The sequence below is a fragment of the Dromiciops gliroides genome, chromosome 5, assembly GCF_019393635.1.
Source record: "Dromiciops gliroides isolate mDroGli1 chromosome 5, mDroGli1.pri, whole genome shotgun sequence".
Classification (NCBI taxonomy): domain Eukaryota; kingdom Metazoa; phylum Chordata; class Mammalia; order Microbiotheria; family Microbiotheriidae; genus Dromiciops; species Dromiciops gliroides.
Genome location: NC_057865.1, coordinates 8608861 through 8636806, shown reverse-complemented (window position 1 = coordinate 8636806; position 27946 = coordinate 8608861). Strand labels below are relative to the sequence as shown.

At 42.6% G+C, this 27946-nt stretch overlaps 1 protein-coding gene across 4 annotated transcripts in view; it reads left to right on the top strand.

Annotated features, from left to right (window-relative positions):
- CRPPA (CDP-L-ribitol pyrophosphorylase A) overlaps window positions 1–15506 on the top strand; it is a 247301-nt gene extending 231795 nt beyond the window's left edge. For 3 of the 4 annotated variants that reach the window (XM_043966930.1, XM_043966932.1, XM_043966933.1), the window contains one exon: window positions 14630–15506. In XM_043966930.1, the coding sequence (XP_043822865.1) occupies window positions 14630–14737 (108 nt within the window). In that variant the 3' untranslated portion in view covers window positions 14738–15506. The remainder of the gene's footprint in view (window positions 1–14629) is intronic. The other variant, XM_043966931.1, reaches the window with a different exon arrangement.
- The last annotated feature ends 12440 nt before the right edge of the window (window positions 15507–27946 follow it).

Here is a 27946-nt window from a genome sequence, read left to right as displayed (position 1 = left end):
GATGCCAGAGGAGGCAGCCACAGGTCCCCTCTCTCTCCTCTCTATCTAGGTAATGTAGGGCTTCTGAGCTCTACCTGGAGCCATGTGTTCTCTCTCTCTTTACTAACATTTAATATGACTAATAAATGCTTAATGCAAAGACCTGATGCACTAGCCTCTAATTTAAAAGTAGCAATATGTTAGAAACCCCAGCTAAGTTCCCCAATAACTTAGAACAGAGACAGGTACCCCCAATATATTTCAAATGACAAACTCTGAAACTATACATGGGGATCCCAAGTCTCCCTGCAAGGTTCAAATGAGGTCTCTCCTGAGAAGTAAAGAAGGCCCAAGAGCCTAAAGCATTTCTAGTCCAAGACTAGGAATTTGAGGTTGTTCCCATGGAAAAGTATATACAGTTACTGCTGAAAAACCCCACTTTCTTCCTCCTACAGAGTATACAGTTAATGGCAAAAGGGAACCTTCTCAGAAGGGCTGTAGACAGTGTCACCTAACAAGAATAATAATTATCACAAGTCTTGATGTTTCTCCAGCCCGGACTATCTGGTGCATCAGCATGTCCAAGAGCTTGACGGCCCCTTCCCCCCTTTCTGTTCTGCTCCCAGATATGACAAGATGCAACACAAAGAAAACCCATATCATGTGGGATTGGAACATGTGCCTTTTAGAGTTAATGCCCCTGCCCCAAGTATGTGTTGTGTGTGTATGTATTCCAGTCATGTTGATGAACACAAAACCTCCAAAAGAGGATGGAGACCCAGACTAGGACTTCTGGGATTCTGTACAAGCTTTTGGTCCTGGGGTGGTGAGAGTTTATCAGGACATCTAATAATATGCATGATAACAACAACAAAGGTAATCATTTTAAAAGAGCAAATAGTTGATGAAATCCTGCTTTGATGAAGCCCCAGGGAACATATTTTTCTCTCTGGGCCAGGGCTTTCCTGGGCATGAGTGGGGAGCTGGGATCTCCAATAGCCATGGATGTGGCTGATGACCTAGTATTTCCCTCCTCCTGTTTGTCATCACAGGGGCTTTTCTCCCTTGCCTTTGGTCCCCTGTTTGAGTGCCAGCCTCATCTCTGGCTCTTCTCATTTGCATTGTCTGCAATCAGGGAAAACATTTGTTCTGCAGAAATCATCTAAGCTCTCCACTGGAATTTCAGTCATCCACAGCCTTCCGACAAGGATGTCAATGTCCTGTTATAACAAATAAACAAAGGGAAAAAAAGGTTTGTGGAGCTGCTTTTCTTTTAATTTTATGTAGAATTGTTTTTAAATTGTTAAATTCAAAAATTGTTCTTTTAAAAAATTTATTTAATATTTCCAAATTACATGCAAAAGAATTTTTGACAATCATTTTTTAAAAAAATTGAATTCCAAATTCTCTTCCTCCCTCTTGTCCCTCCCCCCTCCTTGAGAAGATTTTTGATTTCAGTTATACATGTGAGGTCATGGAAAACATATCAGCATATTAGGCATATGTTGCAAAAGATCATACAAATAAAAGAAAACAAAAATAAAGAAATTAAAGAAAACTTTGCTTCAGTCTGCATTCAGAGTTCATAATTTTTCTCTGGAGGTGGACAACATTTTTCATCATGAGTCCTTTGTAATGATCTTGGATCATTTTCTTGATCAAGGTAGCTGTCTTTCCCAGTTGATCATCCTTGCAATACTGCTGTTACTTCATATGATGTTTTCTTGGTTCTTCTCACTTCACCACTCATGAGTTCATATAAGTCTCCCAAAGTGTTTTTTTTTTCCCTTTATATGCTTTTCTTGAGTCTTGTATTTAAAGATCAGATTTTCTATTTAGCCCTGGTCTTTTGATCAATAATTCTTGAAAGTCCTATATTTCATTAAATATCTATTTTTCTGGGTATATTATTCCTGGTTATAATTTCAACTCTTTTGCGTTTTGGAATAGCATATTCCAACCCCTCCTCTCTTTTAATTCAGTATCTACTATATCTTGCATGATCCTAAATGTGACTCCACGGTATTTGAATGGTTTCTTTCTTGCTGCTTAAGGTATTTTTTCTTTGACCTGGAAACTAGAATTTAGTTATAATATTCTTGGGATTTTTCCTTTTGAGATCTCTTTCAGGTGGTGATCAATGAATTTTTTCAAATTCTAACCCTAACCCTCTGGTTCTAGTATATCAGGGAAGTTTACCTGGATAATTTCTTGAAATATGATATTCAGATTCTTTCTTTGATCCTGGCTTTCAGATAATCTAATCATTCTTTTTTTTTAATGGGGCAATGAGGGTTAAGTGACTTGCCCAGGGTCACATGGCTAATAAGTGTCAAGTGTCTGAGGGCAGATTTGAACTCAGATCCTCATGAATCCAGGGCCAGTGTGATATCTACCACTTAGCTGTCCTAATCTAATCATTCTTAAATTATCTCTCCTAAATCTCTCCTATTTCCCAGGAATTTTTTTTTTCTGATGAGATTGTTTACATTTTCATTTTTTCATTTTTCTGATTTTGTTTTATTGTTTCTTGATGTTTCATAGAACCACTAACTTCTACTTGACAAATTCTAATTTTTGTGGAATTCTTTTCCTCAGTGAGATTTTGTACTTCATTTTTCCATTTGGGCAATTCAGTTTTTTAGGTGTTCAGTATTTTTTGTGCTTCATTTACCAGTGTTGTCTTTTTACAGTTTTATTGCTTTGCTTTCATTTCTTAATCTAGTTTTTTCTCTAAACTTATTTAATTTTAGAAATCATATTTAAGCTCTTCCAGGAATTATTATAGCTCTTGCATCTAATTAATAATTTTTGAGGTTTTGCTTGTAGCTCCTTTAGCTTCTTTGTCTTCTGAGTTTGTATCATGATCTTCCTTTTCAGCATAGTAATTTTTATATTCAGGTTCTTTTTGTTGTCCTTGTTTTTTGCTCATTTTTCTCCACCCCATTTCTTGATTTTGAACTTTATGTTAATGTTGGACTCTGTTCCCGACATAGGGTTGAGGGGGGTGGGATGGGACACTCTTTCAGACTTCAGGCTTTTTTGCACTACTGTTTTCACAGCTAGTTTGGGGGTGGGTGTTGGACATTTTTGGTGCTTCCAAAGTGGTGTGAACTGGAAAGATATGTGGTCACTACTCTCTTGATCTGTACTCTGCTAAATTATTCTTTATGAAATAAAAATAGGCAGGAAACTGGAGCATTATACTTGAGACTGAAAAACACCTTCCTATGTAATTTGTATGGGCTCCTGGGGCCCACAGGAGATTTTTAATGTGTCATTTACTAAATTTCCATTTAAACTCATTTTCTCTTTATTATGATGCTGGATCAAAAATTTAAAATTACTTAGGCTCATGTCCCGTACCTTGATGAAAATATGGAGACAGAGAAAGCAAACATCCATTATTTCCCAATGTAAAACAGATCTCCTTCTCCCTATACTGCCAAACCATTCCCACTATGACCAACAAATCAATGTATGTTTGGATTAAAATTTTTATTTTCATTTTTGCTTCCCTAGCTCGACACTGTATGTTTGTGGTCCCCAGAGAGTTAGCATTTGATGGCTTAGTGTTTCCTATAATTGACAAGCTCTCCAAGCTCCCTCTGCAATGTATTTATATAAAATGTAAACTTTGAGAGAAAATCACTTTTTGGCTTAATAAATATTTGTTTTATTTCTACTACATCTGCTCTGCAGAGCTTGTTTGGAGCCCATTAGTGTGCAGTAGGAAATGCTTGTGTTTGTATTTTTTCCAGTGTTTAAATTCAGCTATCACTGGTGGCCCATTCTTTCAGTTAGAGCACATGACATTAATCAACCTAGAAATTTAATTCTCTCAGCTTATGTTCACATTATAAAACATATATAAAGTTTGTAAAGGCAATAATAATATGTTAAATCCACAGAGCACCCGTTAGCTACAACAGTGATTGTATTTACATTATCTCATTTGATCCTTACAGTTACCCAGAAGATAGGCAGAACAGGTCTTATTATCTTACTTTTATGAATAGGGACGGTGAGGCTCATTGTCTCAGTCAGAACGTAATGGTGGAACTCTCTTTACCACGTCACTACAGACCTTTGGAAAACTAACATTGGACAGCTGTTTGTGTATATGAACATATTTTCTAGATTATGTGTGTATATGTGTATATATATATACACACACACACATACAGGTGTGTATGCATACACATATATGTGTACACATGTGTATACATTTTTATACATGTATATACATATATAGATATATGTGTATAATGTATGCATACATATTAGTACCTGTCTCTGTCTCCCAGGGTTATTGTAAGGAAAAAATGAAATACTTATAAATTGCTTTGCAACCATAAAATCCTGTATAAATGTTATCTACTAAAAATGCTAGCTACCGCTATGAATGTGACAGATTCTAGATGTAATCCTGAGCAAGTCACCTAACCCCTCTGGATTTCAGTTTCCTTACCTGGAAATGACAAGATTGAACCAAATGATCTGAAAGGCCATTTCTGATTCTTCATCTATGATCCTATAAAAAAATAAGCATTAAAAAACTCCACATTAAGAATCACACCACTTCAAGATTATCTACCAACATTAATTTAGCTGTTTAACTGTTGGCATTTATGATGTGCTTTTTCTGTCCAAAGACTAACGAGTTGAGACACTACTCACATTCTCGCTTAACGAAGGGGGAAAAAACCCAACACATATAATAATGGGTCTAAATCAAATGAGGCATTTAGGAGGTGCATGTGCTTAGGTGAGTGTTTCTCTGAGCTTTCAGGAAATAACCATAAACATAATTTCCATTCTTCAGGTAGACCTTGGCATGAAGGCGTTTCATTCAGGTCCTTTGTAAATTATTACCCCAAACAGAGACTGGGAGAACTACACCTGCTGCTTTTGTGTAGCCTGCCTTGTTTAATGTTCTACAACTGAATGGGATCCAAATCGCTGTCCCTTCAGCCCTTTCTGCATACCTCTGGCCATCACTCCAGGAGGGCCGCCCCCTGGACTCCTACCTCAGGGTCTCTAGGAAGCTTTTCCTGATGAACCTGAGTTGGATGTTTTCTGACTCCTGACTTAATTGTAGTGATTCTTTGTTGTACAGTCTGAACTTGTATGTGCTGCCCTCTTCAGCCCAGAAATGTTTAAGTACCAACTGACTATAAGTAATGGGGAATACAAAGACAGCTGAGACCTGAAACCTTTCTCTCAAAGAGCTTGCGCCACCCACCATCAAGAGAGGAAATAAAAATAGATGATAGAAAGCACAAAAATAAGAGCCAAGGAGAAACTCGGGGGAATCATAATGAGGACTTGGAAAGCTCATTTGCAGCTGGGGATAGCCTCAGGAAGGCTTCATGGTCAAGCTGGCCTTTGAAGTGGCCCTTAAAGAGGGCAACTATTTCCAAGATGGAGGCAGGGGCAGTGTAAAGAGAGTGAAGGTGTGGTTCTTGTCCTGGGAGATGGGATGAGTGAGCGTGTGATGAGAACAGGATATGGTCAATAGCCATTTAGCTCGAATGTGCCTGGAATTAATGTCAAAGATTGCTTTTAATCTGCTTGGCCTAGATAGATTGAGATGACCACCTCCTTGTTCTGGGATGCCAGACCTCAGTTAATTCAGCTGAAGGTCACATACACTTTCTTGGCTGGTGACTTTCTCTTCAGCCAAAAGCTTGTTTCTTCTTGCCTTCTGTTGATGCAGATTAGCTCATGGGCGACTACAGCCCCCAGACAAGTTTTTTCTGATGTCTCTTAACGTCTATCCTCCACATCCTGGTGGGAATCCTTATTAGCCATTTCCTTCACTTCAAGGTTAAATGTGTCCCTTTGCCACTTGCCTTCTAGTTTCATTGTCCCGAGCAGTTGTTCAAATACTTGGAGACTCCTACTGTGGCCCCTCTATGAACTTTTCTAGGCTAAAAATAAAGTGTCAATAGGTTTCAGAGATAGGTTTCATCTGTTTCATACTTTCCATGTATAGGCAAGAAAACTGAGGCCAAGAAAGGCTTAATTGACTTGCCCAAGCATACTCACTTAAAACCCATTCACATGCAAGTCAAGACATTGCCCTCCTAATGCCATTGATTCTCTTGGAGAACAAAGGACAAACAACAATGGGCAATAAATAATAGAGCTTGGGTTCACCCAACCATGCCCACTGACTCTAAATCCACCATGACCCATTGTTTCATCAAACCAGGGAATTGATACATATTTACATGAAAAGTGAAAAAAACAACATTGTAATCGATCTTCCCAGAGTTATTACAAGTTAATACATAAGTAAGGGATAAATAAGTGACAGACAGTAAAGTTACACTTTCTATTGGATTGTAAACTCCATGAGGGTAGGGACTCTTCCATTCTGCATATGGTTTCTTGGCCAGCACATAGCACAGTGTTCTATACCTAGCTAGTGATTCTTTAAATGTTTGCTGAATGATTCAGGAAAAAGGGAAGGGTGGGAGGGAGTAAATGAAATCCTAGGAGATCAGAGTGGTCCAAGGAAGGAGTCCTGGAGAAGGGGAGGCTTAAGCTCAGCCTTGAAGGTTGAGCAGAAATTAAAGGGACACAGATGGTATCCTTCCTTAGCAGAGCAAGCACCATGAGTATTGGGACAGAAGTGTTACAACAACTCCACAAGGTAGATATCACAGGTATTATTATAATTTCCTTTTAGATAAGAGGAAACTGAGGCTCACAGTGAAGTGATTTGTTCAAGGTCACAGAGTTAGCAAGTTCTTGTAGCAGGATTCAGTAATTCTGTTTGCAAGAGACAACAGGTACACAGTTAAGTAAGTGTAAGGTAATCTGAAGAAGGACAAAATATTGAATAAAACAATAGCTTCTTCCATCTGCTATCAGACTGTCATTTGCACTTGAGAAATATGTAAGTCTTAATGTTCAACAAAGAAAGAGTGAGACTGAAGCTCTTGATCCTGAATATGGAGGTTATATTGAACCGGTAGATGCTAGCAATATTTACAAACACCTCAGTTTTCTCTAAGCAAGATGCACCAAGCATAGAGCTATCAAGAAATGTCTGATGCCAGATTGGAACTCAGGTCTTCCTAATTCCAGGTTCTAATTCTACTGCATCCTGAAATCCAAGCTGAACAAAAAGAATACAATTGAAACAACTAAGACCAGGCAACATCCACCTGAATACATTTTTGGAACTGAAAAATAGGCCACAACAGATTGGGAAAGTGTCCCAACCCAAACTTTTGCAATATTACGAATTACAGAGATTGTGAGTAACTGCCTCTTTTCCTCAAATCAAGAAGATAGATAAATGTTTTAGCAAGCATGATAAAAAGATCAGAAGCCATGGCAACAAGCAGGTGTCACTTCACCTTCCTTGAGGAAAGGTACACTCCATTGGATTTGACAAGCGTAACCAGAGGCGGTTGAGGTCCAGGAAGACCCGATGGAACAGCTGAGGAACAAGAAGGGGCCGCATCCACATGAACTCAGCTCATACTTGGAAGCAAAGAAACACAAGGCAAGTGCCTGGGTTATACAGGTCTCTTTGTGGCTTATGATGATTCAAGATAAAACTGTTGCCACCAGATAGTACAGGAGGATTGTCCTTAGGGAACCCAGACTTAATGTCCAATATAGATTTTATAAGGAAATGGTAGAAACTGTGCAGCACATCACTTCCAGCCATAAACATTTGCCCCCCTCCCCCCCAGATACTTGGCAAGGTATCTTCCTGTGGTTAGAGTTAGACGATGAAAGCTTTCTATTTTTAATGGACTGACAAGTGATTGATTTCCCTACTACAGACACAGACCCTTGAGTCACCTGAAAACCTCAACCAGTAAACTCTTAGAATGGGGCCAGTATCACAGGTCAAACTTGTTCATAATTCCTTATAAAAGCACAGGGATAACATTTGAGATTGATGTCAGCAATCCTAATCATCTCAGCAAGTTTCATGCAATGAAAGCTTTCAAGATGTACCGAGGAGATCAAAGCCACGAACAAACAGGAGGAGGGGCATGTCATCCATGATGGACCCTCTGCCACTGGCCAGAGGCTGACTGGAGCCGGACTCCCCCCCCCCAAAGAAATGGCCCATGAAACATGAAACATACACACATCCTGGCAGCACAGCAGCTCTTTCTGTCTGAGCCCCATTGAAAAGGCTTGAGATCATGACTCTGCAATGATGGTGAAAAGGCCTGGTCTCCCTCCATGGTCCCCGCTTCCATTCATGCTGCATGTCTCCCCATGGCTTCAGGAGGAAGAGAACAGACCCTATTCTTCCTGGCTCAATGCCTTCTGTCATGCTTGTTCTCCCTTTTCAAGATGCGACTTTCCGGAGTCCTGGGATCATGATTTGATACTGAAAAATGACTGAGATTCAGTGATCACAGTCGATTCCTCCCTGATCTAATAACAAACGCAGGAAATAGACTACAGTGCAACTAGAGGTCACTGATAACTGTCAGCCACTCAATCTGCATGTATTCAATGTCCACTGTGGGCCAGGCACTTGGAAAGCCCTGGCCTGAGATGAGGTTAATGAGAGTAGAGAACCAGCAGGCTCACTTGGAAAAATGTGTGTGAGGGACAAGAGCAGGGACAGGCCTTTAGATTTGGGGTGTGGGGGGCACAAGGAGAAAGGTCAGTTGCAGCCCCACCCCCATTACTCTGTATTTATGTGGGGCATGTTTGCTACTTGCCTCTCTTTTTGCACGTTATTGCTGTCAATAGAGCACAGGCTCTTTTCCAAGGCAGGGACCACTGCATTGTTAGGTCTGTATTCAGAGTGCCTGGCACATGGTGAGGAATAATAAGTGTTTACTGAATTGGATGGAAGATTACGTGTGAAATCTCAGACAGGCACTGGACTGCCTTGGTGATGTTTCTTCTTGCCAAGGTTCCAGCTAGGAGGAGCCTTTGAGATGGTCTCTTGGACCCTCTCATTTTGAGGGTGAGGAGACCTAGGGTCACTAAAGAAAAATGATTAACTCGAGGTTGTGGAAGTAGCAGGAAGGGGAAGAGGTAGGATTTGAACCCAAGGTATCACTGCCTCCACAGTCTCATGCTTTATCTTCTGTTGTGGGGTCAGGAAATTGGGACTATTCAAGTTTAAACTGGCCAGCTAAACTCAAGGATGAACATACCTTGAGAAGTAAGGGAGATAAGCCCATTAGGCATGGCTGCTGCCTGGTCTGCACTGGTGGATAGAGATAACTTCAGAGGTCCTCTCATTCAAGCCTTCACCCACTCAAGCTTTACCCAACCTTAAAGGGAACTTTCCATTGTCAGGTGGTCACCCCATCTGGTCACCCCATGACCATTTATAAAAGCTATAGCCTTTCTCCTGTTTGAGGGGATAGGTATCTCAGAGAACCTTGTTTTTGGACTCCTCTAGAGGTCTCCTTTCTCTAGCACTTAAATAAAAGATTACTTATTCCAAATGGATTTCTGTGTGAGAGAGTGTAATTCTTTAAAGAGGAACACCTAATGACCCCCACCACCCATTTCCTCTATGATACTTCCATGATTTCATGATTATTTATTTTTTGTTTTGTTGTGTGGTTGTTTTTCTTTTCTTTCTGTTTTTTTTTTTGTAGGGCAATGAGGGTTAAATGACTTGCCCAGGGTCACACAGCTAGTAAGTGTCAAGTGTCTGAGGTTGGATTTGAACTCAGGTCCTCCTGAATCCAGGGCCGGTGCTTTATCCACTGGGCTACCTAGCTGCCCCCAATTTCTTGATTATTTTTACAAGCATCCTCAGCCCTAGTGTAATGTCCATGAGGCTCCCTCTATAGAACGCTGTTATAAGGCCTCTCTTGGCCTCAGTTTTCTCTTCTATCAAATGAGCAAGAATTTTGGGGTTCCACATTCATATGTCCTGAGAAATACAGGAGAGAGTCCGTGCATTTGAGTATGTCTGTCCACCAAGGACTGTCTGAAAGAATTACAGGAAAAAATGAGTGTCATTTATAAACCAAGTCCTTATGGAAAACTTTAAAAGAATCTTTCAGATCATTATCTTTCCTGCAGATGGCTCATGGAACAATGTAATGTGTCCTCTAAAAAACGAAGCAGGGAAATGTGGACTGAGAACATTTTTGCTTAGATTCCTGATCTCCCTGGAGGCAAAATCCCCTTCCTCCATTGCCTGGAGCAGTATCTGTCCCAGCATCACAAGATGACTATTTCCTGAGATGCTGGAGCATCAGTGATTTCATGGGGTGGATATTTTCTGCATCAGCTCAGACCGCCTGCCTGCCACCAACTCCCTTGTGAGAAGTTCCCAGTTGTTTCATCTGTGCACCTGGAGTTCTGGAGCATCCTTCCAGCACTACTTTGGCTGCTTGGAATTTCAGCACATCTTGGGGATACCAGATTGGCATCCTGAGGGGTTATTGCACAGAGTGGGCTGGGGGAGGTGGGCTAACGAATGAGACTGTCTCTGCTCTCAAAGAACTACTGTTTTAAAAAGGATTCCTTGGTGAGTGTAATAAGAAGAATCCATAATTCATAAATCTCATATTAATTTCACCAAAGACAATATGATGGTAAAAATGCATGTTATGCTGCATAACTGAGGGCATACTTGTAATATATACAATAATTCCAAACCATACCCAGAGTACATACAATAACAATGACATATAAATGTAAATGGCTGATAATATTAAACATTATTACATAATCTTCTTTAAGTAAGTAAACCACAGCATCTCGTACATGAATTCTCTAGTATGACAATAACAGATACTTGAAGTGATAATCAATTTATCAAACAGAAATAAAACCTCAATCAGTGAGATTCAATATGTTCATTGATTGAAGAGAAATACAGACTTCCATGAAATGAATATTCCCTTCCTAATGCAAGAGGTATTTTCCAAGGTCAGTCCCCTCTCCCTTCCCCTCTAAGAAGGCCTGCAAATGTTTATATGCATAGAGAAGGTGAACTCTTTGAGGACAGGGAAGGTTATTTTTCCCTTTATTTATATCTCTCATACATAGCACAATACCTGCTATATAGTAAGTGGTAAATAAGTGCTTGTTGATGGATATTATCATTATTGTTATTATTGATACTTGTTCTTATCATTTTGTCAATAATAATTATTATTGTTATGACTTCATATTGGAAGTCTCTTCCATATCCCCTATTCCTTTCACCCAAATGTAATAATCAGACCCTATTAGGATGGAAATTCCCTGAAGGCAGCTTTTTGCATCCAGAGCCCCTCAGAGGTGACTTAGCCACTGTAGTCCCTTAAGAAATGTCTGTTGAATGAGATTGAATTGAGTAGAATCTCATTGCTGGAGGCAATACTTTGTCATATGTAATAGATTTTTGGAAATAATTCATACTTTGATTTTGAATTGAAGAATGGTAAGTAAGGCAATATTGCACTTTAATGATCAAAAGTAACTTCTCATATTTGTTTTGATTGACTTTCTTCTCATCTTGTTAAAATCCCCCTTGCAAAGAGTCATTCACCACCTAATGAGGAATTGTTCTGTCCCTTCTGCTGAGTGTGCAGTCCAAGCTTTATAAAGGGATGGGGATGGGGAGGTCTGGAGGGAGGGGTGCAGGGGGGTCAGTGTGACTTTTCATCATATTCCCATGACGTGAAAGGTCGAACTCTCCATCAGCAATAACCTAGAAGGCTCTTGGGGATTCTTGCTGTTTGGATTCTTTGTTGAAGGCTGGGACATTCAATTTATAACAACTATTCCTTTGTACAGACTTGGGGGATTAAACAAAGAAAACCATCCTTGAGAAGAGCCCCGATTTTCAGTCCAACAGATGAGTTTTGAAATCTTGGGAGGACCTGGGGCCAGTTGGGTTATGGTGCTTTGGTCATCTAGAACTGCCGGTAGTACATACCATTGTTGTTTTCAAGCAAGTAACTTCCCTTGGGTGTTCGAGCTTCGATTTGGCTGCTGTTTTGCTTTTATTACCATGATTTACAAATAACTGAGAAAAGGAATGAATACTGTGCGATGATTTGAACTCTGGGTTTCATGTTATAACAAAATCTACAAGATTTCTAATGGATTTCCCCAACAATTTGTGTACACGGAATTTCCTGCAAATTTGTTAGGGAAGACTCAGAATGTGTGTGAAAAGGGGCACTTAAAGGGAGAAGCAGTTTTTAGAATAGAAATAGAAGCTTATTTACAAGTTTGTTATCTATCATTGGCGTGCCATGACCCTAGTTCCAGTATCAGAGATGGAGTTTGGAAATGGAGACCAAATGAATAGTGTGTGCATGTGTGTGTGTGTGTGTGTGTGTGTGTGTGTGTGTGTGTGTGCATGCTCACACATTCATGTACATGTGCTGGAGCACCGTATGCATGGACCCAGCTTGATGGAAAAGCAACACAATTCTCTTACGAGGAAATCAAAACAGGTATTTTTGATCTTTGTTATCCTTTCCTGGCAATCTGGGTTCCACTTTCAAATCATTCATTGGGGATTGGTGACTCTTTTTGCCCTGGCATTCAATTAAACAAATATTTCTTATGTAATGATGAAGATGCTGGTGGTGATGACGATGCTAACATTTATGTAGTGCTCACTATGGACCAGACACTGTGCTAAGCACTTTATAATTATTATCTCATTTGGTCCACACAACAGTCCTGTGAGGTGGGTGCTCTTATTTTTACATATGGGGAAACTGAGGCCAGCAGAGTTTGTGATTTACCTAGGGTCCCATGGCTAGTAAGTGAACTCAGATCTTCCTAACTCCAGGCCTGGTATTCTATCCACTGCAGACCCCTATAGCAGGAACCATGTGGTGCACAGGTCCAGTCTCAAGGAGGGGCTGCCCTCTCCCTTCATGCTTCTGCTCAGGAGTCACTCCACTGATCTCCAGTTTCTGGCGCTTCACCCTTCTCAAATTGACTTTTCATTTCCTTGTGTGGCCGTTGGATTTCCACCCCCACCTCCAGAGAAGGGTAGAAGCGCCATGAGCATTCCTAGCCCTGTAAAGAGCAGGAATTAAATGTGTCTTGAATTTTTAGAATCTGTATTTCAAGGAAAGAAGGAAGGAAGAACAAATGGGAAGGAGAAAAGGAGGGAGGGAGGGAGGAGGGAAGGAAGAAGAAACCCCCAAGACTTGATGCACCTGGATAATGCTGCAAAGTGGTAGGATCCCTAGCCCCCTGCTCTGGTGCTTCTCTGGTCAGTGGCCTGGGCTGCCCATGGCCCAGGGGGGTCTGCCAATGCAACTAAAACAAGCACATGTGCACTCAGCTTATCCGAGTGATTCATTTTTTGATGTGAGAGCCTCCTGCAAAATCTCTGTCTTTGGCCAGTAATGAAAGGATTTGGGTTTAATTGTCTAAGGAGATGATGAAAGGAACAGCTCCTCAGTTACCGCTCCCATTGGGAGTTCTGCCTGAACAAAGGGCAAAGCGGAGCCTGGGGTATTTCTGTGTGTTCTCTCTCTGTGCAAGTGAATGCTGTGGAAAGGAGAGGCATGAGATAAACTCCAAAAGAGTAAGAGAAAAGTACATACAAGCAGCACATCTGCTTCACACCAGAGGAAATCTCCTTTAAGGGTCTGTGTGGCCCCTGGGGTGGGGCAGCAGGGTGGGGGGGGGGCTCTAGAGCCAATGAAGTGGCCTGTTGGCCTCATCTTTAAGTGATGGGCCTTCCTCATCTGAGGAAAGCCCAAGGGCAGGAGATCCCAGTTAATGAGGTCAGTGGCTTTCACAGGAATTCTAGGTTGAGATATAGCCCATGTTCCCAGGTTGGAGTCCAGGCAGGTTATGGAAATGGAGAGGGGCCGAGGGCCTGAGTCGCCATTCTCTGTTGTATAAAGCTATTCAGTACATATAAAGTTATCTAGGTGGGGGGAAGTCTTCTAGTCTAGGGGCAGGCATGACTCCAAGTCAAGTACTTCCCATACAGCAGCATCACCAGCCTAAGACCTTCAGGGGAACTAGAGAGAAGGGATTCTCCAGGGTGCCCCTAAAGGCTTTCTCCCAATCCCTGGCAGTTTATGGGTTAACTCAGACTGAAAATTCATCTTACGCCTGATTTCTTAGAGAATCTCCACACTGCTCACGCCTACACTCATCCTCAGCCCCAAATCAAGCTGCCTGTTAGAAGACACTTGGAGAGAGGCACTAGGGGAGCCGTGCATCACTGTTAAAATATTTATCCATCGGGGAGCCAAGAATTTGGATCCAAAAGTAAAGGCCATTTTGGATTGTGCTGGGGAGTGATTTATGTTGGGTCAATGCTGACCCTTGCCTCTCCAGAGCATGCTGACCACATTAGTCATGAGAGGTCTTTGCTAAGGCCGGTTCCTCTGGACCAATCCCAGCCTTGCAGTGCATGGTGGCTCAAGGCTCAGCTGAGGCCAGCTAGAGGATGGAGCAATGGGCCGCAAGCAGGCCCCCTGACTGAAAATCAGATTGGAGTCCCCCTTTAACAACAACAACAATAACACGAATATCTGGCATTTTGACTGCAGGGTTTCAAGTCTGCAAAGTGCTTTACTGTTTTCTCCTTTGATCTTTACAGTTGTGTCAGCAGCAGCTTCATAAGGGGCGCCAAGGCAACAGGAAGTGTCTTTCCCGACCCACTGGGCATTTGTAAAAGGTCCTTAATGGCTGTTGTTGTTCTTTCCAGGATAATCTGCAGCATCTACAAGACAGCGTCAGGCAGGGTGCCAGCCTCATCACTTCTCTCATCAAGGACAGAAATGCCGGGCTCACTGGGCAGCTGCTGATAGCCTGATGTATGCAGAGAACAAGGGCCTCTCCCCATCTCTGTCCCTATGTCTGTGCCCCTCTTGTTTCTCCCCAGCAGATTGTTCCTTGTTTCTCAAGTGTTGAAGTTATCTCCTAAAGTTTCAAATTAGCATCTATTTCTATGCAGTTCAACTCCTGCTATTTGCTTATATACAAGAAGAATCCTTTAATTGGAAACTGTATGACTCCTTCTCAGATAGTATCAATTTGCGGGCCTTTCCTGGGGGAAAATCCTTCAAAAGATCTGGATAACTATTAGATCCCATCAAATTAATAGCACAATACAAAATCTTTCTCGCAAAGAAGAATTTAAGAACAAGCAGTAACAAAATCTTTTGCCACAATATTCACAGATTAGTAAAGCACATGATTCTGTGAATACCTCAGTGCTGATGGGACTCTGCTTTTTTCTCTTCCAAATAGTTCTTTGTTTGCATCCTAGATGAGGGTCTGCAATGATGGTGACAGGCTTGAGTGGTGACATCCGGCTTCCTTCTGAAGGGAAGACATGCACCTTTCAGGCAGAGGAGAGAGAAGGAAATATACCTGCTGGCGTCAGGAGGCCATTAGGATGCCCTGGAACCCCCTGCCCTCTCTTCCCCTGAGCCGGCCATGACAACTGCTTTCATTTTATGCTTTCCTTTCTCTGAATTAGCTGGAAGTTGATTCTGACTATTGAATGAATGAAGATAAAATAACCACTTTCTAGGCAGTGAACAAATCTTGCCATCAAAAAATAATAATAATAAAAATCTATCCTGATTAATCCTGGTTTTCTGTCATTTTTGAACACAGGGAAAGTGATACCTTCCTCCCAGAGTTACATAGGGAATGATTTCTAGGAAGAAACGGTCTCTGGATTTTGAAATGGAAAAGGCTCATTTAGGTTATCAAGGACTCTAAATTGGTGTGAAGTGGCAGCTAGAGGGCACCATAGTACACAGAGTGCTGGGCTTGGAATCAGGAAGACTCATCTTCCTGAGTTCAAATCCAGCCTCAGACACTTACTAGTTGGGTGATTCTGGGCAAGTCATTTAACCTTGTTTGCTGCAGTTTCCTTATCTGTAAAATAATCTGGAGATGGAAATGGCAAACCACTCCAATATGTCAGCCTAGAAAACCTTAAATGGGTTATGAAGAGTTGAATACAACAACAATGGGGCCATAATGGAAACTCTGTGGTGTTGGGGGATTGGGGTGGTTACACCAAAGAGTTTTTGTGTTGTAGTCCTGGTCTATTGCACTAGAGTGGTTTGGATTGCACATGTGAGAGCAGAGATGGGTTCAAGTTCCAGCCTGGCAGGCTCTGTAGCTCAGAGCCCCCAAGAACTCCATGGATTTCTGCTGTCTTCTCCTTTCTGAATGTGGTGGCTTTCCAATGAACCTCTGGCATCTCCATGTCCAGGAGGTCTTCTCTTTCTGATCATGGATTGAAGTCCCTGGTCTAGAGAATGCATGGATTGCCCTGAGCTCCCTACATCTTTGCTCCTCAGCACCCTTCACGGTCAGGTGTGGCCAAAGATGCTTCCCAAGCTGGTGGCCTGGATCTTCTCCCAGTTTTTAGTTTGGTGCTCAGTGGCAGATCCACTGGCCGCTACCATGTTGGTGCTCAGACAGCAAATGAGGGTCATCATGGGGGGCCGTACTTGATGGGATCTGCCAGACCTGGTGTCCCCTGGGATTTCCCCAAGCACCCAGGGAGTGCATAGTGAGGCAGAGGGGGAGGGCCTGACTGGAAGCATTCTGTTTACTTGCTTTTGAAACCAACCAAACCAAACAAAACATGCCTAAGACCTGCCCTGAAGTGTCTTCATGCTATGGAGGTAACCTGGGCTCTAAAGGCTATCTACAGGCAGGTCAAGTCCACCTGACCAGGCTTGAGGATGGACTCAGTGACCAGGTGAGTCTGTTATCTGAGGTCCAGTGGTGCTAAGTATAGAGATGCTCAGCTTCTGGAGAATGAAAACATCGTGTGGCCATGGCAGCTCAGGAACAAAGCAAAACACACCATGAGTCTCTGTCTGGTTCAAATGCCTTCACTCCACTGTGGATGGAGACAGCCCATCAGAAATGAGGGCACAGGGGGCCAAGGAGCCCACAGATCTGCACTGTATATAACCATCAACTTGACTGTCCTGTTCTGGACATAGATCCTTGTCCACAATCAGCAAGATGACCTGAAGTGGGAGGGGCTGAGGAGCATCAGTGAAATCATCCTTCCTCCCAGTGGAGCCAGATACTCTCAGGCTCTCCTGGCCAAACAGAAGCCCCTGGGTTCTTCTGGGAGAGGCACGTAGATTGGTCCATCCCATTGTCCAAGGACATAAGACACACTGGCTGCTTTTAAAATCACCTCCATATTTCAGTGTCTCTCACTGCATGAGTGCCCCACCCACTTGCTGTGTCCTTACCTGTCTGATGTTTCTCCTTTTCTTCTCCCTTGGCATGCATTGCCCTTGGTAGAGTAAACAGTGGACTGGATCTCACATCAGAGGACCCAGGTTCAGATCCCATCTGTGACACTTCCCATCTCTGGATCTTTGGTTTTAATGTCCCTGAGCCTTATCTTCCTCTTCTGTAACATGATTGGGTTGGGCTGGAGGATCTCTGGGCTCCCTTCTGGCTCTAGCTCCATGACCCCATGATAAGGCATTCACTTTGTGTTTTCGTGAAGCCTCTTTCAAAGACAGACCTCAATACCAAAGAGGCAAAGCTCATCCATCAAAGTCATCCATTCTTTGGAGTCTCCCCTACAAGCCACTGTATGCAATTCTGCCCAAAGTTGTTTTTTTGCAAACCAGTGTGGTACAGTCTATACACAATGGAGAGGATATGCTGGCATATACCCAGAGCTGTGAGGTCAGTGCCTGGTGGTCAGGACTCACTAGCAGCTAGAATATACTGAACAAAGTCCAAGGCCCCCAGGAGTCAGCCCCCATGCCCATGTCAGAATTGATGCTATAACTGGAAGATTCTGTTACCCTGAGCACTCCACCCAGCAGTGTGGTGAAGTGGGCAGTGCTGGAAGAGGGATTAGGAAGAGCCAGCTTCCAACACTTGCTGATGTGTGACCCTGGGCAAATCATTTAATGTCTCTGAGCTTCAGTTTCTTCATCTATAAAATGTGTAAGGAATGAAAGCTCATTCCTTCCGGGGTGCTTGGTGATCTATGTCAAACATGCCTTGTCAGCCTAATGGTCCAGAGTAAATGCCAATTATTATTACAGATTCACACTGCCAACACATAACTTTCAGCAGAACTTTGCATGGCAGCTCACAGGGGAAACTCCAGAGATGAGATGATTTTGAGGAAATAGCTTTGCCTTTCTGGGCCTAGTATTTTTATCTGTAACAATCAATCAATCAGTCAATATTTACTAAGCACCTACTTTGTGCCAGGGACTATGCTAAGTGCTGGAAGATAGTCCCATGGTCATGTGAAGTTCCATCATTCTTCAACTCTGATTTCCTGATTGTACAAGTAATGTATATTTATATTGACAATGAGAATTGCAATCTAATTTGACCCACCATGTTGGTCCAAGTTCATGGTCTGGTTTTCCCTAAAATCACCCTTACTTTTTAGTAGACGCCTATCTATTTCTTTTTCTTTTCAGAGTTTTTTTTTAATGGGGATTAGGGTGTATACACGGGGTATATAGTATACTCAGCATGATGAGCACCTCTGCTGTGAGGGCTACTGATCCCTTCTCAGGGCTGCTCATCCACCTTTGGTGTCCACTTGTCACCCAACCCTCCCCTGTGGCTCCAAGAAGCTGCAACACCTGCAGAGGCCACACCCAGTAAAACTGTCTCAACAGATGAGCTCAACCAGGTTGCTGGTTACCAAAGGGCTTCAAAACTCAGTGACTCCAAACATGTGGAGATCTCCGGGGGATTGGGAAATGAGAACAATTTCTTCCATTGGCCATGAAGGAGGTTGGAGCAGGCCCTGTGGAGTTCTTGGCATAGTGCTGGGTCAGGCATCAAAGACAATCCCCAGCCAATGGCCAGTTGTCCTCATTTTTGTCCTGCCCCTAGACTGAGATGACTCAGTAAGTCAGAGTGAGGCCGAGGACTTTGTTCAACTCAGCCTCATTTAAATCCCATTCCCCCATGATTCAGGATGTCATCAGTGATGTTATTGGTCCTCTTCAAGAATGACCAACAAGGAGGATTAGAAAATCAAACTAGATGTTTAAAATGATACAATGAATTATAGCCTGTGGAATGAGCAGTGATTTCTGTAAATATAAAATTATACCAAAACATGTCTATAAATGTATACATCAAGAAAATAACACTTTAAAAATGACTTGGTACCAATTAATAAGCTTCAGTTTTGCTGGTATTTGCTCTCTAGAATCCTTGACTCCGGGGCTGGAAGATGCTTCAGTGCTCATTCAGACTTGCCCCCTCCCTTCATTTGCCAGGGAGATACTTGAGGCCCTGAATAGGAACTGACTCGTACTTACTGCTGACTTTCATTTGGAACCAGAATTAAGTTCCAACATTTTTTGTATTGTTCATAAATCTCCATCTCCAAAGACAGAGAGATTATCAAGACTTTTGAGTGGCTGGCAGAGTCAAGCTGTTTGAAGTAGCTTTCTTAAAAGAGGAAATAGTTGAGAATGAAAACTTGTGTTCAGAGTTCTCTGGTTGACTTTTCTGCTGGCCACTAATTTAGGGTGCTCTGATGATCTTATCCAGTGTAATATTCATTTACATGGTCTTGTAAGAGTTTGATTCTAGTTATAAAAACCAAAATGAATGAATTGGAGTTAATGAATGAAAATCTAGCTATGACAGTAGAGCCTAAAGCCATATCCCCTGATCAAGCATCCCTTAGGAACACATGGTCCATTAAAGACTCAATGTCTAGTCTCTAAATTTGATGGTAGTTTTCTCAAGTATCTAATGTCATAGAAAATATTTGAATAAATGCTTTAGAATGTGGTTAAGTGCTTAAATGCATAGTCTTCTTTTCTTCAGTTTGGGTCAATAAATACATAGCAGGCATGTCCTAAGTGTAAGGCACTGTGCCACGAACTTGGGCTGGAATGACAGCATCATAACCAAGTTGCTAACAAAATCCTATTGAGAGGATCCCTGGACACAGCTTAAGTATGACAGGAGAATGGAAGGTGTTTAAAGGCAGGGATTTTATTTCTGTCCTGTCCTCAGCACCTAGACCAGTCCTTGGCTCATATAGGATGCTTAATCAATGTTTGCTGTGTGAATGAATGACTGAGAATAGTAAAAGGATAGGTCAGAGGAAAGAAAAGCTGAGAAGCAGGAAGTAACGGGAACAGAGAAGGCTTCCAGAAAGAGGTGGCTCCTGGCTTGGGCCTCTGAGGAACACAGGAATTCTGACAGGCAGAGATAAAGAGTACATGCATTCCAGACTGTGGGGATGGGGTGGAGGTGGGGTGATTGACACAAATACAGACCAGGAGGGAAAAAATGGAGGGTCAAGTTCATGGTATAGTGAGTGGGCCAATACTGGTAGGATGTAGGATGCATAAAGAGGAGTAGCATGGGATGAGGTGGTAAAGGTGGGTGGGATCTAGACTGCCGGCCCTAAAATTCTGGGCTAAGGAGATTGTACTTTATCTTACAGGCCCTAGGCAGTCACTAGGGAACTTTGAGCAGGGTTGTTCCATGGTTACACCTGTACTTCAGGGAGCTCATTTCTTCAGTTATGTGGATAAGGAATTGGAGAGGGCAGAGCCTAGAGGCAAGGAGATCGGTGAGGAGGCCCTTCTGGTTGGAATGGTAAAAGGCAGGGAAGACCCGATTTAGGAAGGCAGCCTTGGTCATCAGATGAGAGGGACCAGCCTGGATGGAAGGGGGTGTTCCCATGGTAGAATGACCAAGACTTGGCACCGGGATTAGGAAAATGCAGAGGGAAGTCTCAGAGATGACCCCACCGTTACACAACTAGCTGACTGGAACAATAGTAACATTCTCTACAGAAACGAGGAAGTTTGAAGTATTGGCAAGAGATGATGGGTTGGTGAGTCTGAAATGCTGGTGATGGTGAACTCTTGTGGAGACACCTATCAGGTGGGTGATGATCCCAGGATCAAAGATTGAGAGCTGAAAGGTACGTCAGAAACCAGCAGGGGACGCTCAGTGCCTAGGATGGTGCCTCAAACACAGTAAGCATGTCATCTCACTTCTGTCTGACTCTTCCTGACCTTATCTGGGGTTTTCGTGGCAAAATACTGGAGTTGTTTGCCATTTCCTTCTCCGGCAAGCATTTAATCAATGCTTGTTGATGTGTTGTGACTTGACTTCAGTGGCCTGACTGCCTGGTAGATCAATCTCAGTAATTGGCATGAAGTTTCAAAAGTACACTGTGAGACATGAAGATGTCCCAGGACAAAACGATGGGGAATTCTTGAGTCCAGGAGATGGGAGAATTCCTCACTCTCTATTTGATCCAATCCTTCTGCTTTTCCCATCTTGATTCTCTGGTACCTTTTCTACATCCCCTGTAAGCACATCTGGGACTATGATGTTAAAGTCCAATAGTGGGGACTCCACTTTCCTTATTGGAAAAAGCAGTTTCATTTCCATTTATTTTTACAAATCTCCACCCATTCCCTATCCCCTATGGTCACTTTCTTTTGTTTGTGGTCTCTCTATCCCACTCCTCCTTTCCAGCACTTTCATCCTCAGATGCTCTTGGATATGTTGGGATGGCTTGGCTCCATTGGATAAAAATGTTAGTCAATGTCAATGCTGTTTTTTTATGTCTATAAAACCCATGAATCTCATGCTTCTAGACCTCCTTCAAGTTCTCAAAACACTTTCTTTTGACCCTCAGTACAACTCTGAGTTGAGTAGTAAGTGGCCCAGTGAATGGAGTGCTGAAACTGGAATCAGGCAGACTGGAATGAATATCCATCCTCAAGCACTTATAGTGTGATCCCAGGTAGGTCCTGTAACCACTGCCTGCCTCTATTTCCTCATCTGTGAAATGGGTTGTTCCAAGGATAAAATGTCATATTTTAAAAATGCTTTGCAAACTTTAAAGCACCATATACATTTTAGCTATTGTTATTATTGTCATTTAGTTAATAAGCTGATTATCATTGTGATTATGATGATTATTTTCATTTTATAGATTAAGGAAACAGGCTAAGAGACATTAAACTCAATGGCTGGCACATAGTAGATGTTTGTCTATTAAGTGACTCACCTGATCCTACACAGTTGTGTCATGTCTCTCAAGTCCTTCACTCTCCCTACTCCATGAGCTCTTAGCTCATGCAGGTCACCCTTGTTTTTTAAGGAGAAAGAAACACAAAGCATTTAAGCAATTGGCCCTAGTTCACGAAGCCAGTTAGTTCATAGGAGAGCCACAGCTAGCTAGAAGTCAAGTGTTTCCAATGGGCTCTTCTGAGCTTCATCATCTTAAAGGGACAGGGACCCCTCCTGTGGTGATCCTCCCTGACTGTTAGAAGCCCAGCCTTACCAATCCTACAGTTTTCTCTGGAGGCTGGGGAAGGGTGGAGAGATGGAAAACAGCAGCTGGCCACCCTCTCTTTCAGAAGAAAGGAAGAACCAGAGGATAGCATAGCCAGGAGGGAACATGATTCTCCCTGGTCATTGGCATATGCAAAATAATGGGCTGAATGCTGGCTTGGTTTTGAATCCTACTTCCAGTGCTCATCAGTCCCATGACCCTGAGCAGGTGTCCTGACCACCCTACTCCTCAATTTCCCTGTCTGTGAAATAGGTGTATTTTAATTTCCTACTGGATGAAGTTTCTGTGAAGAAAGCTGTGTATAAACCTTATGCTGTTATAGAAATCAGGACTCTTATGTGAACATCTATGCCCTCCAAATTAATAGGGAAATGGTTGATAGGGGCTGATGCTTGAGTGGTAGCCCAGTTATGTAAAGCCAGACTGTCCCGGCTTGTCTAAGAGCAACCAGGTTCTCTCCTTCCCATCCCAAACACTGGCATCCTTTTAAAAAGTGTCTACAGCTGAAAGACATTATGTAAATTAATTCTCCACTCAGGGAGGATGCTACCAAATAATCTGAACAGTTGTTGAAACATCTGGATTCATTTTGCAGCATGGACTCAGTTGGCATGTCTACTGCACCTCCTCCCTCCCCTTAGCTTAATCTGGATCGATAAGTGGGGTGTCCATGGGGCTTGGGTGCATAGCAGCCGTTCCATCATACAGAAGCAAGACAAGATACAGAGACCAAGCACCCACTGCAGGAAAGCTGTATGGGGACCTACACCACAGCATGTTTTTTAAAAGTGTAAGATCACAGATTTAGACCCCAAAAGGTTCTTACAGGTATCTAATGCAGACTTCTCATTTTACAGTTAGGGAGACTGAGATCTGAAGAAGTTTGGTGACTTGCCCAAGATCACATGAATGATAAATTACAGATATAGTGTTTGAATACTTGTCCTTTGACTCTGCCTCCAGAGCAATTTCCACTTCTCTGCTGTAGTATGTGTGTATGTGTGTATGTGTGTGTCTGAGAGAGAGACAGAGACAAAGAGAGAAGCAAAAAGACTGTAAAATGTGAACATCTAACAATTTGATTTTTCTTCAGTGTTTGGTTTTGTCTTCTAGGCACTTCTTAGAATGAGACCATAATGTCTAGTGCTCAAGGCACTGGACTTGGAGTTTTGAAGGCCTGGGTTCAACTCGTTTTTGGCATCCCCAAAAGTTAGTGCAGTGCCTTTTATAGGGCAAGCACTTAATGAGTGTTTGATGATTGACTATGTGATCTTGGCAAGGTCACATAAGTTCTCTGTTTCAGTTTCCTCACTTAACAAATGAAACTGTTGGACTTGATGTCCTCTCCTACCCATTTCAATTCTAGGTCTATGAGACTCTGATGTATTCTAAGGACTTCTGACCTCTATCATGAAGAAAATATGACTTCATAAGAAAAAGAATTTTGTCATGGGTTAGGGAGTGAACAGAGGATTTGCAGCTAAGGGACCAGTTAGAAGTCTTACTTGGAACAGCCCCGATAAGTGTGGGAAGACAAACATGCTAAGGCACCTTCCAGAGAGTTCTGGGCTGATCTTGCCTATCTGGAAAAGCATTTGGAATCGTGTGCCCAGAAAGGTGATAACTGTGCATACCTTTTGAATGCTACTAGGTCAAAACCTAAAGAGATCAAAACAAGAACAAAAGATCCCTAGGGATTAAAAAAATAGAAGCTAACACGATATTCATCATTTGGGGAAAAGCTGAATAAATAATGACACATGAATGTAATGGCATTTTATGGTGTGAGAAGAAATGATGAAGTGGACACTCAGAGAAAACTGGGAAAAGCTCTATGAACTGAGTGAAGTGATCACCACAGGCAAAACAATTATATTGTAACAACAAGACTGAAATCACCAACAACTTTGAAAGACTTAAGAACGCTGCTCGATGTAGTCAATGACCATCTACCATTCCAGCAGACTGAAGATGATGCATGTTCCCCACTTTGTGATGGAACAGTGATGGATACAAGATGCGGAAAGAGATAGACATTTTTGGACATGGCCATTGTGGAAATTTGTTTTCCTTTTCCATGCATATTTATCATAAGTTTTGTTTTTATGTGGTGGTAGGTGGGAGAGAGAAAGTAAATGCTATTTTAGAAAGGTGAAAAGTGATGAGCAAATTCCCTGGCCCACTGTTCTAAACCCATCTCTGCCCAAGTAACTTAATGGTTAATGATTCCCCTGGTGAACCTTGATGTTTTACTTTCATACATTTCCCCCTTCGTATTTCAGAGAGAGAAGCTTTCACTGCAGGGAAGAAAGGGTTGCTTTACCTAAGATAACCAAAATTAATCTGAATGCTTCTTGTTTCTCTTTTTATTTCCATTCCTCCCCCCCACACACACACATTCTACAAAGCTCCAGCTGAGCCCAGGGGCACAAAAGCTTCAAGGAGAAGAGAGCTCCTTGTGCAGAGACAGGCAAAGAGATGTTTCATGAAGGCTGATTTTGGAGGCATTCCTGTTTGGCCTCGAGGCAACAATAATTGGGTTATTTAGATGAGGTTTGGTGAAGCCTAAGCTGGAGGGACTGAGCTCAGCCCCTGGCTCTGAGCCTTGGCAGATTGATCAATTAAACTCTGTTGTATCTCTCTACAAAAGTCACTAGTGAAGTTGCCTTGTTAATTTTTGTGCCTTTGCCCCTTGTTTCAAGCAGGATGTCTTTCTTTTTTTGTGGATCAGCAAAAGCAGGAAAGAGATGCCCACATGAATGTGCTACTCAAACATCTTCAGTTGTTCGACGGAATTTTTTCCATGCTGCGTTATGTGTGTTTTTAGAGATGTTGTTGTTCTGGGGGCCTCTCGAGCCAGGAAGTCATTCCTTTGAATCCCACCTGAGTTTTTAAAATGTCTCATTGAGCTGTCCAGCTCAGGAATTCACATGCCTGCCTTGTTGAATGGGAACTCTTGGGGTGACTGCAGAGCAGAAAAATGCTATTCAGAGTCATTTCCTCTTGTTTGTTTCTTGGACAGTTCATGTTCACTTAGATCTGGAAGGAAGCCAAACTGTGGGAACAAGCTCAGAGCTATGAGGGCCCCACTGGGGTTCCTGTGCATGGGATTCCCTGTGCATCTGGAAATTTGGAGAGAGTTTGTTTTCTTGAGGGAGATGGGAACTGGATCCCCACCTATCTCTCTTTCCAGACAAGACATCTTAAAGGTCTAGATGAGTTGTGTTACATGTGATAATGGCTTCCATTTACATAATTCCTACTATGTGCCAGGCACTGTGCTAAGCACTTTAGAAACATTGTCTCATTTGATCCTCACAACAACTCTGGGAGGTAGATACTATTAATATTCCTCATTCTACAGCTGAGGAAACTGAGGCAGAAGTTAAGTGATTTGCCCAAGGTTACACAGTTAGTGAGTGGCTGAGGCAGGATTCAAACTTAGGTCTTCCTGACTCCAGGTCCAGTTCTTTATCCACTGAACCACCTAGATGCATCAAACAGGATGCCCTCCCACAGCATCACAGAGGTCATTGAGAAATGACATATAAGGTTTGAAATGAGAAAGCAACCCCTAGAAATCCCAAATCACATTTCAATAGCATTGGGAGGTCTGTAACAATTTCCTCAGAACACTACTATAGATCAGGAAGTACAGACTATTTTTATCCCTATTTAATTAATTGACTTCTTTATGTGATGATGATAACCACTCAATAACTAATCATTTTTTAAACACCTACCACGTGGCAGGCACCTTTAGGGGCAAAGGTAAAAGTCCCTGCCCTGAAGCAGCTTCCATTCTATCTGTAGAAACAACTCCCACACAGATCATTATTAACAGTATATATACAAAATGAACAAAAGGTGTTTGGGAGGAAAAAGCCCAATGGACAAAAGCACCAGGAAAGGCTTTGTGAAGAAGGCAGCATCTGAGCCAAGTCATGAAGGAAAGCAATGATTCCAAGAGAGGGGATGGGAGGCTGTGCATCACGACCACAGAGGATGATGGTGTTGACAACAGTCGAAACAGCAGGAACAACAGTAGCAGCAGCAGCAGCAGCAGCAGCAGCAGCAGCAGCAGCAGCAGCAGCAACAGCAACAACAGTAGCAACAACAGCAACAACAGTAGCCACAGCAATAAGAACCTTATTTAATTTGCTTGGGTCCTAGTTTGCAGAACATGAGACAAACCAAAGGGAACAGTGACAGTGCTGCTCTCCAGGTCTGGTTTCTGAGTCCCATCAGACTGCATGAAAACAAGGTGATACAAGGGCACCTCTGAACAGCATCTTAACCTTTTAACAGGCTGTGAGGCAGTCACTGCCAGCCCTTCATTTTTCCAGTGGAGGAGCCAGACGGAGGTTGAGATACATGAGGTACTTTGTGTATAGTTACATGGCAAGGAAGCACCGAAGTAGGCACTTGAGCTCATCTCTTTGGATTCCAGTTCAAGCCTGTTTGAGAAGAGTTTATTAAGCTCCTGTTATGCTCCAGAGAGCGCTTGGCTTCAGGGATACGAACAATGCTTGCCCTGAAGTGACTTCCATTCTAGGGATATGAAACCACACACACAGAAAAGTCCAGATGGAATGTCTCCAAAGGAATGCCAGGGCTGGGGGCAATCAGGGAAACTCTCCTATAGGAGTTGGCACTTGTCCTCAGGCTTCAGTGGAAAGAAGGGTCCGAAGAGATTCAGTCAAGGAGGCAGAACCTTCAAGGCTTGGGGGACAACCCACCCCCAGTTCTGGTCCCAACACATCCCAGTGCTCAAAAAGGAATCTCATTTATTGGTACATGAATGTTATTGGTCTTGCGGATTTAGTGCCTCTCCTTGACGGGAAGCTTATTCTGGTTAAATATCCATTATATTTCCATCAGCTTCTACTGTGGCTGAGAATGCTTCTATTTTTGCATTTGTCTCTCTGTACAAAGTAGGACACTTTGGTCCAGCAAAATGCCCAAGGGCCTTGGGGCCATCTTTTCTCATGGACTTTTATTTTGGATACACTCTCTTCTCATGTGACCCTCTCTAGGCTAACTAACAGCTGTCCATCTCTGGGTGGCAGCTGGGAAATATGGGGAAGAATTCTGGAATCTTGTAGCATTCTCTTCTCCTGAGATCATCGTGGCCCCAGGCTTCCTTCCTTATTTAAAATAAATATGAAGTTGATGCTTTGACCTTGAGAGCTTGAGGCCCCTGTCATTATCTCAGCCTTATTCTCCCTGCCCCCTCAAGGCTGAGAAATCTCAGGTGAGTCTTTCTGTATTGACTTCTTAGGTTGGGCCTCTTCTCTGGGATAACTTTCACCCAACTTGGGGCAAGACAGAAAACTTGGTCCATGCTTTGAGACAGTCTTTGGGGAGTGATTGGATGGTAATAACGAGATGCTGGATTCACATAAGGGAAGGATTCACAAGAGCAAAGGCAGCATGATGGCCCAGAAAGTAAGCAGGGCCTGGCTCTTCACACAACCAACAATCCACACTCACTGTCAGTGGAGGCCGAACACTCTGTGATAGCCTTACTCTGGCTGGATCAACGCCTACTAAAAAGAAAGCAAGGACTTCGAATCAATCTTATTCAGGTATGGGCCCAGCTCTTATCTGAGAAGACAACTATAGAAGGCATCCCAGGCAAGACAACATGGTTCCCCATTTCCCCAGGTACAGAATACAAAAGAACGCATGCTCCTGAGT